Source organism: Anguilla anguilla, chromosome 15 (assembly GCF_013347855.1).
Source record: "Anguilla anguilla isolate fAngAng1 chromosome 15, fAngAng1.pri, whole genome shotgun sequence".
In the NCBI taxonomy this organism is placed as follows: domain Eukaryota; kingdom Metazoa; phylum Chordata; class Actinopteri; order Anguilliformes; family Anguillidae; genus Anguilla; species Anguilla anguilla.
The window spans coordinates 12,431,675-12,446,170 of record NC_049215.1 but is presented as its reverse complement, the minus strand read 5'-3'; the positions used below and the strand labels follow the sequence as shown (position 1 = coordinate 12,446,170).

The window sequence follows — 14,496 nt, the reverse complement described above, 5'->3', positions numbered from 1 at the left end:
AACAACACCCGCCTAAGCAACATCGAACAATACCAACCCAGCTAAGATAGAGAGCAACACCAAACCCAACTAAGATAGAAAACAACACCAAACCCAACTAAGATAGAAAACAACACCAACCCAACTAAGATAGAGAACAACAACCCAACAAAAAGAGAGCACAGCATCACCCAACAGAGAGAGAACAACATCAACCTGAGAGAGAGAGAGAGAGAGAGAGAGAGAGAGAGAGAGAGAGAGAGAGAGAGAGAGAGAGAGAGAACAACATTAGACCACCTGTCGCACAGGTACTGACAGAAAGAAGAAGAGAGAGGTGAGGTACAGCAGAAAGAGACTGGCGAGAGTGAGCATGAAGGGCTCATCCAAAAACCTTATGAACTATTTTAAAAATGAATAAACAGCATGCATTGCTCAATTTCCACAGAATCTATGAGAAACTCTGGAACATTCTATAACACCGGAATGATCCAGTAAATCAGTGACACAATTTTCATGCACAAACAACAAAAATAAAAGCATGCTGCAATTTTATTAGCTCCTGCAACTGGTGACTTTCCCTGCTGAAGGCTGGTATGGGTGGTGTTGGGCTCTGAAAACAGTCATACCAACTAACAATTACTTCCCACTGAATGCTACCCTAAAGAGAAATGGACTGTAGCTTGTGAAACTGCAATTACTCAAAAAATGTAGTTTAAAGTACTTGGTAAAAAAATGATCTACAAATTGTTATTATCATGCTCCTCAGAATTGACTGAAACCAATGTCTTCTTTTTGCACATGGGGAGAACCACTATACAGCTCAGTGGGCGGAACCAGAAATGTGTGCCAATTGGCAGTTGATCGTTGGCAACTATAGTGGAGAGGAATGCTTCTTACCAATCAGGATTAGAGGGAAAAGAAAAGGTGGAGGCAGCATTTGGTCAAATGGGTTTGAAAAAAAAATATTTTAGCGCCAAAAACAGTTGGTAGTTTCTGTAGTTAACACCTCAAAATGACAAAAAACGAATTAATTACTACAACCACTACACAAATTTGAATTTAGTTGAACTACCAGCAAACTGCTGCAAAATGTAATTAAACTACTAGTTTAACTAATCCCCAACACTGGATATGGGATGTGTGCATACCCTGCCAAAATTTGTAAGTTGCACTCATCATTATGATGATGACCCTCAACTTCATTATCTGCAAAGAAAGTCCCAGACAAAGCCCCCCTTTAAAAAATATGCAGTAGTGTTGTGACATCCCAAACCACCTCCTGCTTCAGCAAGCTGCAGACAGAGGACCTGCAGCTTATGGGAGCAGACAGTGGGATTAGGATGTAAATAAGCGACCAAGGGGCACAGAGATGGTCAGTGTCACTCAGTCATCTCTGGGAGGGACACAGTGAGAGATGAGCAGAGACAGACTCTCACAACCATGAACCTCCACAACCGCACACCTTCAGAAATGAGAACCATTAACCCTCACTACCATGCACCCTCACAACCACAAACCATCACAACCATGAACCCTCATAACCATGAAAATACACTTTGGATGTGTATGGACATTGACACTAGTTACTATGGGATACGAGTCTTTCTCAAGAACCATATATTCCACTAGCAGAAACCTACAAATGGAATTTTTAAAAAAAGATTTTCACTGAAACATGGTTAGTCGTTCAAAACACTTGTACTATGTCAAAAAAAGAAAATATTTAAACATTTCCCAGTCGCCCGGTCTCAGAAGGTTATAGTGTACAATCGTCCAGTCATCATTTTAGCAATCATATTAATGTCTTGTTTAGACCACTAAGGACTTTGGATCCATTTGTCTTCTAAAACATCATTCCCCTGAACATCAATGTGTTCCATGGAAAGCAGCAGGAAGCAGAGATAATAGAATCCACATGAAGAACAGGTTGGTTTGTACAGGATCAATTAATCGCCTCAGAACAATTAGCCTTAAGGTGGCAAAAGCATTGCAATCAAGCACTTGGCCCACAGAATGCCGGAGAGAGCATTCTCCATTAAACATGCACTGTTATTCAGCGCAATGCACTAAGATTTGCGTACCAATGCTAACCACAGAATAATTATAGGCTAACAGGCTGAAGTAAATGTGATAATTCTCCTTCCATTTCAATGTTCCGTATTTTGCACCAGATCTGTGAAATTAAGCATGTACCAGCTCCGAGCAGCACAGAGACCTTTCACCTGTTTGATAAGCTACTCTGAGCATCATTTCACCAGAGTAACCGCAAAGTTACAGAGGGCAACAACGACAGGCCCTCCAAAGGGAACTGCAGGTATGGAACTGGTTCTCAGTGCAGCGATGCTGTCCCCCTCCTAAAAGGACTGACTTTTGCTCAGTTTTGTCCTTATCTCATAATGGATCATTTTAGATAACGGATCCTAGATCAGCACTGCTGCTCTGAGATACTTTGTGAATTGCAGAAGGTAGTATTCTTACTCAGTCCCTATACAAAGTGTGGAGGCCACACCCAACACCATGCCACACCCAACAGTGTATCACTATTTAACAGCTCTAATTCACATGCCACATACTGTAAATCACACTTGTTTTCTATAAACTAAAGCATATTATTTACAGAAGCAAAGCAAACACACACATTTCTACGTGATCATTCATATCCTTGGAATATCTCCCTGGATAATAAGTCCATTTAGACATCTCGGTGTGGCTGCACATGATTTTAATGTATAAAATTAAATTTATATTCTCTCTCTCTCTCTCTCTCTCTCTCTCTCTCTCTCTCTAACTCAAGCCACATAGAGTACTTAGTTTAAAGACAATAGTCGTTGCGGGAGTAAGTCTAGAAAATATTCTCCCTGATTCACTGTTATTCGCTTAGCCTGACATTTAAAATAATGATACAGAGAAATAAACGCAAACATTAACCGTGGTCTCCTTTAATGTCCTTTAATATTTTAAGTCTAACCCGCAAGGCATTTATTACCATTTGTTACGCTAACAAGTGAGATTATGAGAATCTCTAATGAAGGCATCGCGCTCAACTGAACGCAGTGATTAAAATGGCACTTTTCACAGTGGCGCGGTTTATCCGTTCTCATTACCATAATCTTATTCAGCGCGAGTAAACAAGCAAACAGACGGGCAGACACGGGAGGAGAAAACAATTAAACAACACACACACCGAGCGAAGGGGCCGTGGAACAGGGAGAAACAATGAAAGTATGCTAATAACCTTGATTTTGTGACATGTTCTCCAGAGCTCCCCCGCGTTCGCAGGAACCGCATTGTGTCTCACTAGTGGGAATATGGGAGGCGTGCGAATCCGCCGTCTTCGCGCTCAGTCGTCTACTGCACAGTTGTGCGCCAAGTAACTCACCTTAGCAGCTACTTACCGGCCACGTTACAAACGGCAATTGGTCAACCCCATCACAAGGGAAAGTACAGCGTCGGTGACAAGGCCCCGTATGCACTAATGTGAGTAGGCCTACTAGAACTATGATCCAATGGATAGTTGCACTTTGCATGTAGTAGACGAGCTTTCAAAAGTTGTGGCAAAGACAATACTTAGTTTCAGTGTACAGAATATCTGTGAATGTTTTTATTTTTATTTTTTTATTTTTCATAAGAAATGATGTCTGTATTAGTGTTTGCTGTATGTATATTTTTCACCAATGTTTACAAAAAACAGTAGCCTAGCTGGTACACTGACTAACATTTATCAGTACATGCATCTTTTTTAGAGAAACAAAGGAAAACTTAAAATTGTGAGGGACAAACATGTATATGCCCACAATAAAATATGATTTGCGCAGAATTTAGAAGCATAATATTTGGTGCATATAGAATATAAATTGTAATTCATACACTGTAGCAAGGACATAAATCTCATTTCAACTTTGGGGGAAAACATACAAGAAATTTCATTTTCTTTAGGATTTTTTTTTGGGGGGGGACACACTAACAGTTCCACTTGATGTTTGCCCAAAGTTGGGGAGGAGGCATGACCCCCAGTGATCTACACCCACACACTGGTGAATAAATATTTATGAATTTTTTTATTTCTTCTGTAAATGAGCAAAGGATCAGCATTAAAACAGATGGCAGTAAAAGTCAAAGGTCAGAGAATGTAGTGGGTGTGTAGAAAGGACAATAGTGAGGGAAGGCACAGTTCTGCCTCTGGTGGAGAATAACAGACAATGAACAGTCTTTTACTGTTACATATTGTTATTTTACACTTCAGGCATGCCACAGCATAGCTGCTCTGTTTAGTTACATGATATGTCAAAGAAAATATGCTACTATGTGCTGTCTAAAAATCTGATATTTGTTCAAGAATTTGGATAGTCTTTTTAAAGAAATAAATATTCTCCAATGCTCCTTATAAATTGGTCTAATGTACCTGAATCATGATTTTTTTCCTTTGACTTAACTGATGATTAAATTCCACCCCATGTTTTTCCCTCCAAAAACTGTTTTTTTTAGTTTGGTGTTGATATTGAAGGTAGTGTATTTAATGAGAGGTAGAGGAGGAATGTTGATTAACCCCATGCAGGTCTTAGTGGACCCTAGGCTCACAGGGCCAAGATTGTGCTTCTGCACTTTCCTCCTCAATGAAATTAATGACTATCAGACAAATTAGTATACATTATGTATGACACAGGCAGTAATGACAATGTTGCCTTTAGTATGAATTTCTTCAGTTCTCAGTGTACTTTTCATGTTTGTCCCACTAAATATGATCGGAAGTGTAGTTTCTCTGATGATAGCATTTTTAGTGACAGAGTAGTATGCTTACGTGTTAGGCACGTGATAATTATGCCTAAAAAGTTAAGCACAATTGGAACCATTTAGATAGTTCCATACACAGTCAAATCATCCATGTTAATGGAGTATAACGGATTTACCTTTAGTGTAAAAAAGTAAACAGTAGTATGCTCCAGAAAACAGCATTTGAATAATCACTAAGACGTGTGTATATTATCCCCAAAAAACTGTTTTTCCCACATTGCTATTGCACCATATATGCTGTATATCCACGCATAATAATAAATTACTTTTTAAAAAGAAAATGATGGTGGTGACAGCAATAATGGTAATTTTTGATGTTGTTGTTGTTCTTCTTCTTCATAATAATAATAATAATAATAACACCATTATTATTATTATTATTATTATTATTATTATTAGTAGTAGTAGTAGTAGTAGTAGTAGTAGTAGTAGTAGTAGTAGTAGTGGTATTGTATTAGCAGTTGCTGGAAATGGTAGTGTGTTGCAACCATATGACAGCGTTATTACATCAGTTAGCCTACCGTTTCAAAAATAGACAAACCAATGATAATTGAGCAGAATGATTGTTTATAGTATTGGAGTAATAGCAAATAATTTGTGTTCTCTTTAACGCCCACCCCTACCTCGCAGTGTCGCTGATAGACCGTGCACTGTTGTGACTGCAGATTTGACTAATTGAAATGTTACGGATCATAACCGTTAAAGAACAATTTTGCACGCTTCGTTTATTAACGTTTTAAACACACTTTAACGGCTGAATTAAGGAACAACGCCGTCAGCTGTTAGACGCAGGAGGGGTCGCCGGGTTAAAACAATAAGCGCAGCGTTAACTAAACCTGCAATCAGTGCATTAACTAGGCGCGCGCTGTGTGTGTGTCGGGGACAGAAAACGTGCGCGGAACATATTGCACCAGAAAGCACCACATTTTCTGTAGCCTACTCTAATCTTCTTCAACAGATCTTCAAATTGCAATAATTAGTTACGGACCAGAGAAGAGACGGGTATACTTAGACTCTCAGTTCCCTTTTAATGGTCCAAACTAATGGATTCAGAAATTTGGATTAGGCTATAGATTTGAAAAATCATACCGCCTTTTCATTTGATTGTTCACAAACGAATATTATTTTCAATCATTAATTCCTACTTGTCAATGTAATGTCACGCTTGCGCAGACAAATTACGTTCAAGTTTTGAATTGTAGTAGGCGGAACAGATGCTGTACTGAGGACGCTCTGTGAATTTAACACACGAGCGCGTTTCATTTAGTGCAGCCGCTCTAACTTTAGCCTCCCAAGACTTTGGCGGGGGCAGGTTTAATAATATAAATCTCACACTTACATTTCTCCGTTTCATTATAGGATATCGATTGCCTGCGCGACTGTTCCGTAATAAGCGTAGATGTACCTATTTAAAATTTAAACTGCTGTTGATTTATGTTTATTGCGGAAAATGAGTCGTAGTCTCCGCCAATATGTTTTATTTGACTGCATTGCTAATTATAGGCTGGCAGCATGTCTATGAACCTGCTTTTACATTGCAGTTTTCCGTCTTTTTCGATCATATTCCACTGCTTGAGTGTGTCTGATTTAATTGAGCCTGTTCTTTTTTTTTTTTTTTTTTGTAATGACATCAGATTTGGAGACCCCTCACCACCCCTCCACGCTCCCCCTACTCTACTCGTTAGCAGGAAGCTTATTGGTCCCTTGCTGGCAGTATGAAAGACAATAACAATTTCCCTCAGACTTGCCCCCTCATTGTCGAGCCCGCTATAAAAACCTGTCGCCATGCCCAAGGTTGCAATAGGCCGTCAGTACTGATTTGGAATAACAAGCCGAGTTGTGAGTGACACTTCCTCTGCTCTGTGCTGCGCTCTCGCTCTCGGTAAGTATAGCGTGGTTTTGTTTATGAATTTGTTAAACATTAGTTTAAACCGAAGAAATTTAGGACACGGGAACAAATGGCATGTTTCATTGCTTGAATATTTAAACCAAATATATAATATATAATTTCATTTATTATTATTACTTTTACATCGTTGTCTCTGGCACATTTCCGCTTGTATCCTCTATGAATATAGGAATACTTTGTAGAAACTTTTCATTTTTGCTGGTTTATGAATTATATACACTTGTATTTAAGAAAAATGAAAAAACGCATGAAAAAAAAACACCTCAGATTAGCCTATATTTAAATTATGGAATAAATAAAAAACGGCAGCTCTACTTTACTAAGATATATCTGTTCTCCCATAGGACAAGTTGTGCACATTGAAGTGAAGACCATGGACTCCGATACCAGTCGAGTGTCCAGCAGGCCATCTTCCCCAGAGGTGGAAGATATTTTTATGTCTACAGTGAGAAAGACAGGTGGCTTCTCGGGCGCCGTCTCCTCCACGCAAAGCGACTCTCCACCGGAGCTGAGCACTGACCTGCGGAGTCTTTCCAGCAATGATGAGGACGGGCTCACTCTGAAAATGCTTTCAAAGAAGGACCGAAAGCTTCTATCAGAGAACGAACTTCAGTCGATGAGGTTGAAGATCAACAGTCGGGAGAGGAAGAGGATGCACGATCTTAATATCGCAATGGACGGGTTACGAGAAGTGATGCCCTACGCTCACGGCCCCTCGGTGCGCAAGCTCTCCAAAATTGCCACTCTCCTTCTGGCCAGAAACTATATATTGATGCTCAGTAATTCTCTGGAAGAAATGAAGCGCCTGGTCAGTGAGATCTACGGAGGCGGTCACCACAGCGGGTTCCACCCATCAGCGTGTGGGACCCTGTCACACACTGGTCCTTTGCCGGGTCACCCTGCCGTTTCCCACGCATCTCACCCGGTTCACCACCCGCTCCTCCCACCGGCAGTGTCTACCGCTTCTCTTTCTGCGCCCGGTATTTCAGCCGTCACTTCGGTCAGACCTCACCACGGACTGCTGAAAGCGCCCTCCGCGAGCGCGGGTCCTCTGGGCAGCAGTTTCCAACACTGGGGCGCAGGGATGCCCTGCCCGTGCAGCATGTGCCAGGCGCCTCCTCCACACGTCTCTGGCATGAGCGCGGTCAGCATCCCGAGGCTCGCCACTGACTCCAAATAACTCCAAAAAATTTACTGTAAACGAGAGATAGAGGAAAAAAACGAACTGCCTTGTATCCCTTTGTTTAGGTGATACGCCTGATGTAGAACTTTCTAACAATTTAGCTGGCTTAGTTTGCAGAAGTCTGGTGTTCCCTTTTCTCTCTAATTTTTTTGTTCAATTATTATGTACTGTCAAGGGAAAAGAAACTGTATTGTTTTATATATTTTATTATATATATTTTTCAATTTCAATGACCTTATGCAACATCAAACATGGAATATTTAGCCCGACTGAATCACGGCATCAACCACTGAAATAATATATTAGGCCGCGTGAGCATTTACTGTTTGATGTACTCGCTTATTTGTAAATTACTTTGTGCATATTTCATCTTGATAGAATCTCATATGGTTCGGATAACAATTTTTTTTAAATGATATAAAGTGATATTCTAGTTGGATTCGATTGTGTTTAGCGACTGGTAATCCAAAAATGGAAGGAACAAAACTTCCCTCCCCAATAACATGACTGAAACGGTTATGTCTGCTGTGTAAATATTTAGAGCCAGAATTCTGCTTATTTAGTATGGGAGATTATCTATTAGAACGGCCACTGTTGATGTGTTTCTGGTGATTTTTTCGATCTTTTATCTTAGTTATGCTTCTCAACTCGCCGTCCAACTCACTGATGTCACGCTAGCTGTATCGCAAGCGCTCTGCACATTCTGTCCTGTGTCTCCCCATGTCCCCACGAATGTTTATTTAATGTCTTCCGAGCTAATCCACAGCCACTGCCTGTATGGAGTTTACCCACTCTTCCATTTGATAGTGTTTTCCACAAGCATGCTACTGTCACTGCCTGATGAAAAGAACGATTGCCTCTTTATTTTTGTATAAAAGTGTTAAATGATATTTATTTACTTATTTCGCTGGAATTTTAAACGAATGAGTGAGATGTTGGGATTTTAAATGTAAATAAAAATCTAACTAATGGTCTAACTTTTGTTTCATTCTGGTCTTTTACACACATGGGCCTATTTACCTAATAACATAAAACATTGACTTGAGGCCATGTTTTAAATTTATATGGCATTGAAGTTAATTTCCAACTAAAAAAGATGCATTACAAAAAAGCTACAACTGAATTGATTAAGTTTAATTAAAAACCAAAAAAGTAGCCACGTTTCTATATTTTTTAAATTAGACCTAAATACCTGTTTTTGATGCTGTAGCACATGTTTTTATTATTATTATTATTATTATTATTATTATTATTATTGTTATTGTTATTATCATCATCCCCAGTTCCAGTCCGAAATTCAAGCCAAATTTATTTATTCATTTTGTCTGATACGTCATGTTATTTATTTTTGCCTTTGGGCTAAGTTTTTTAAATTTTTATTTTCTTTTAACAGTTTTTTCTTTTTTTATTACTAATTACAAATAGTATGCGAACCATTATTTAATATAAAGGTTAATATATACCTTATATATTAGGATATTAGGCCTATATGTCCTTTTAAATAGCATGTGTGCATACCTAAATGTGTTGTCTTTCGATAGGGATTACATATGTTAATAAGGTGAGCGTCGACTACTTGGTCTCATTATATTTATTAGTTTTGACACATAAAGTCCTACGTGATCAAATAATTTAATAACACAAATTCATTGCCTTGTTTCATGCATTCATAGCCTGCACCTAAACACAGAAACTGACCTAGCGAACTTTCAATTAATCAGATTAGACCTTATTTGAAGATTAAATATTACGACATATAATTAGATCGGTTAGATGTTGACTTTACCCTGGCATCTACCGATTTTGATGTTTGCCGATCAGCGTTTGCTGAGACTGTCTTCTCCATTACAAAGCAATGGTTCTTTAAACGAATACTGTTTTACAGTTGCGATAAGAGTCTGAAAAATTTGAGCACAAAATAGAATATATAGCCTAATTTAGGACAGAAAGCGGTTTGAGATAGTACAGGAACTACTGCTGAGCAAATCCACCACGAGACAAATTACTGACATGAGTTTGAATAGGTTTTCGTGCGAGTAGGCTACATTGTTATTCACTTGAAACTAAAAAACAATGGCAGAATCTAATTCTCTGCACGGATTAGTACCACTATAGATTCTAAACAGAGTGGGTTCATATAGGGACTTTAGATTTTGCTATTAAGATGCTCCCGAGAAACTTAATATCTGGTGAAACTTACAGATTCACAAAGAATAAGAAAACAGCGGCGCTTAAAACACAATACCGTGTATGGGGTCACCTAAAATATGAGGGAAAGAATGTATTTTCAATCATTTCTCTGTTAACAGCAATATTGATAATTTACTTAAAAGTTCCACAGAAGGTTTTATGTAGGCTACATGTACGATAAATGCAGATGCGTTCTCAACGATAGGCCTATAGTCTATATTTATGTATATTGTGTAAATATAGTCTATAGCCTATATTATATAAGATATTAATGTATCTTATTTCATTCTGTTTATTTCTTAATTCTGGTCAGTAGGTTCTATTATAATTATTGTTCTTTTTCTCATTGTGAAAGCAGTTTTTTTTTTTATTAAAGCCAATGAGGGCATTCTAAAGACATAATTAAACATGTATTTTTTTGTAAATGACGCACCAGTGAAAATATATTTCATCTTTAATTTTTAATAGGCTACGTCTTGAATTCACGGTGTCTATAATGCAAACGAAATAAAGGAGGACATGTTAAATAACGCGCTACATAGGCTACACTGCTACTACAGAACAGAAGTAGGATTTGTTTATAGGTCTCAATTTTTTTTATCATAAATGAAATTTCGGTTGGTAGGCTTAAGGCTTAGTGGCAGACCCAGTTCAAAAAAAAATATTATAGCGAACATTGGAATAGGCATGGGCCTATACATGATATAGAATTATATATCCATGTCTATATCGATTAAAAGTTCAAAAACAGAATCTGAATTTGAAATAAATAAATAAATAAATAAATTATGCATGTGTATCTTTAAAGGACTGTTAAGTTCTTTAGTGGCTCACACACTGCAAAATTACTAAATGAAGAAGTCCGCCAGCCGATAAAGATTCAGCGGTGGTCGACTGGTCGCAATTGCCGTTAACGCACGAACAGATTGTGCTCCGGACCTACGGACCTACAAAAACTACCCGACCGAGGCTGCATGGTGAAAGGTGCTGTTCCGTCATTTGGTGCTGAACGGGATGGAAAGTTCAGTTGACAATATCTTATCAGTTTACGGATTATTCGTTTATATAATGATATGTGACTATTTTCTCATTGCTTATAGTTCATTGTAAGCATTTTGTAGGCTCACTGATTAGTGTGGCAACTCAATCGGCAAAACCTTGCAAAGGTTAACTGAATCTGGGATAAAAAATTTAAAAAAAAAACAGGCAACTCCACATTGACAATTCAGTTGATTGAGTAAATCATAAACATGTGAATAAAATAAACAAATAAAAGTACGTTCCTAACAAAAAATAGCATTCATCAAGTTGTAAAGATAACGTAAATTTTAAAGGCAAAGCAGCGGACGAAAAGAACTGAGGGCAATAATCATCAGACCACAAATACAACACAGGCCACGGAATTCTGCGAGAAATGCAGTAAAACTTAGATCAGGGAATTATGTCCTAAAAACAATGTCGTAACTAATTCTGGTGCACTTACATAAAAAATGTAGACTAAGGAATTTAGATACACATACACAAAAAACTGGAATTTTTACTGCAGATACACGGCAAGACTCTCATATTATTCAGTGAAGTATTTCAATACGAGTCTTCTTTCAGGATACCATGCATATATGCTGTCCACCGCTGATAACGTAGGGAACATTGTGTTTGATTATTAAGGTCAAATTTGGAACGAAAAAATTAAAGGGAATATTAGAAATAAGTACAATATGCATCATCTGTTATTATCAACGACAGAAATTACTGAAAACATTTAAAAATCCAAACTCTGACCATGTATATTTATTAATTTTCTTCCCTGCAACTATTTGTATAAGTCACACCTGCCATGAACATCCATCCACAACACACAAACACAAGTGCATTCACACAGACACACACACACACACACACACAAACACAGCACATTTCTTTAAATATTATCTTCAATGCAGCCACTAAAATATTAATGCGAGACGATGTTCGTGATAATTAATACCTGAGCAAGCACTGTAGAGTTAAAATATTTAAAATTAATTTGATTGAGCTCATTCTTCTCTCGCTGTCATTTGAACTTAGCTTCAGTATCACTAAAATACTCATTCAAAAAGAGCAACCAATCAATCTCTCTCAATTAGACAAATTGTTTTTTTTTAGATGAATATAAGACTAACAGAGATGGTCTCCACCCAAAACAGCTGTAATTTGCAATAACTTACAGAACTGTGAGAAGTAAATCATGGGTTGGGGGGGGGGGGGTTCAGCACAGATCCGCCTCTATTTATCATCAATCTACCCTTGAACACCCTCTAAATAATAGAGTGGAGGGTTAGGGTGTAGGTTAGGGTCAGGGAGTTTTAGCATGGCAGTGACTATGCTCATTTAAAAAGCTTCCACAATATGCACAGAAAGGTATGAAATAATGTTGAATTTTGATCTTGTTCCAAACTATTCTATCATCCTAAATCGTGAGCTGCACACTCATTGCGTATCTCAAGTACAGACTCAGCGATTGAGAAAGGCCAAAGGAGGGAAGGCTATGTGTCTACAGTTCACAAGATGTGGAGAGAGTGAGGGAGGGAGAAAGAGAAAGAGAAAGAGAAAGAGAGAGAGACAGACAGAGACAGAGAGGTGAAGTGGAGACAAAGCTATAGTGTACTGAACTAAAACAGCTCCTGTATTGTGGCACATATTTTGCAATCAGAAAACAAAACTAATAGCAATTCCCAGCGTTGTAAATGAGATTAAAGAGAACTGGCGTGCAGGATTAGCTACAGGAGCATGCAGGTGGGTGTGTCTGTCTAAGGCTTTAGAAAATGCCCTCAGTATCCACCAGGGACCATAATTAGCACCCTGGCATCTGGAGTGAGTCAGAGAGAGCAAGGGAGAAAGAGACATGGAGAGAGAGAAGGAGAGGGGGAGAGGGAGGGAGAAAAGGAAAGAGATAGAGGAAGAGAAAGGGAAGGAAAGAAAGAGAAAGAGGGAGGGAGAGAGAAAGGCAGAGATGTCCAGGGCACTGTTTCTTCCCTGACTGTTTGATAAGTCATACCCCCTGCATCCTCAGCCTTCTCAGTTCCCAGATCCCCCCAGAGAGCAGAGTAGAATCACAGTAACAGGTGTGAAGGGCAGAAGGGGACAAACTCCCATTGTATAAATGGGGTAATGAACAGGAAGCTGGAGAAATAGCATTTTAGGAAAGATGCAGACACACAGGGAGGGAGAAAAACTAGAGGTAGGAATAAAGGAAGAGAGAGAGGGATGGATAGAAAGAGTGAGAGACACACACGTACAGATGCAGAAATAAAATACAAGCATACAGACACAATTACTAACAAATGCACACAGTGAGCAGGCATACATGCAAGCATGAAAGTGTGGAGGCTCTGGTGTAGTCATGACTTAGTGGTAATGACTATAATCTCTTCTCCATGAATCAGGCCAAACGTGCAGGCTGGTTTTTGGGTGAGGGGAGCCACAAGGTAGAATGGCAATCTGACACCCAGCAGGGTTGGCCTGGAAATACCTTCTGTTCCTCTGCCGACATCTGCTGGATTATTCCACCCTTCCTTCTCTTCATAAAGTTGTCACATCACAGAGTACAACATTTCAGTCTGAATTGCACTCCCCTCAATCTACCTCATTAGGTCATGCCACAGATTCTACAGAACCACCAGATACTTGGCTCTGTATTCATTCAGTTAGATGCAACTTATGAAAATGAATTAAGGGTGAAGGGGTAAGACCAAGTATAATACAATGGTGGTCCCCTATCTTGCATGCACACACATACACATGCACATGCACACAATCACAATCACAGACGGGATGTAAATAAACTGGCCCATTAACAGACCTGCTGTTTTACATCAGCAAAAAAAAGGCAGGAGGGTCCAGAACTGCACTGGTGCATATATCCATAACTACATTCAGGGGGCGTATTGCAGCAAAAAATCAAGCAGTGGGATTTCACTGAGAATCGATGGCTTTGTGAGCCACACCAGGCCTCCAGCTCCTCCCCTAATGTATGATTGACAGCTGGATTATTAAAAGCTGCACATCTGGAGTTATTTAGAGCATCTGCTACGATCACAGTCCCTGGGTCCTCCTGCATGCAGTGCGCAGAAAGCAGCATCGGGGATGAGCGGCATTTGGCTTGGAATTAGAGAGATCCTCCGCTCCCAGCTCCACATTCAGCTGTTGACAACTGAATATTCATGGCGTGTCTTAGGGGGTGGCAGGGACGCTGGTCTGACACCAACTTACAGCAGAATTAAACCTCCCAAACACAGCACAGATGTAGGCCCATTCACACAGACGCTCCATGTTGTGTTAGCTAAAGGGATTATGGGTAAAGACCTGAAGAAATGCATCAAAGGTAATGATAAACACAAATGGAGACAGCAAAAAGTGAAAGAATACACATAAAAGAGTGTGATTGTAGCAGCTTCGCACAAAG

At 39.2% G+C, this 14,496-nt stretch overlaps 1 protein-coding gene across 1 annotated transcript; it reads left to right on the top strand.

The window, feature by feature from the left end:
• Positions 1-6,494: 6,494 nt before the first annotated feature.
• Positions 6,495-8,839, top strand: olig2 (oligodendrocyte lineage transcription factor 2). Its single transcript, XM_035392981.1, has 2 exons — positions 6,495-6,652; positions 7,024-8,839. The coding sequence occupies exon 2, from the start codon at positions 7,053-7,055 to the stop codon at positions 7,857-7,859; it is 807 nt and encodes a 268-aa protein (XP_035248872.1). The 5' UTR covers positions 6,495-6,652; positions 7,024-7,052; the 3' UTR covers positions 7,860-8,839.
• Positions 8,840-14,496: the final 5,657 nt, after the last annotated feature.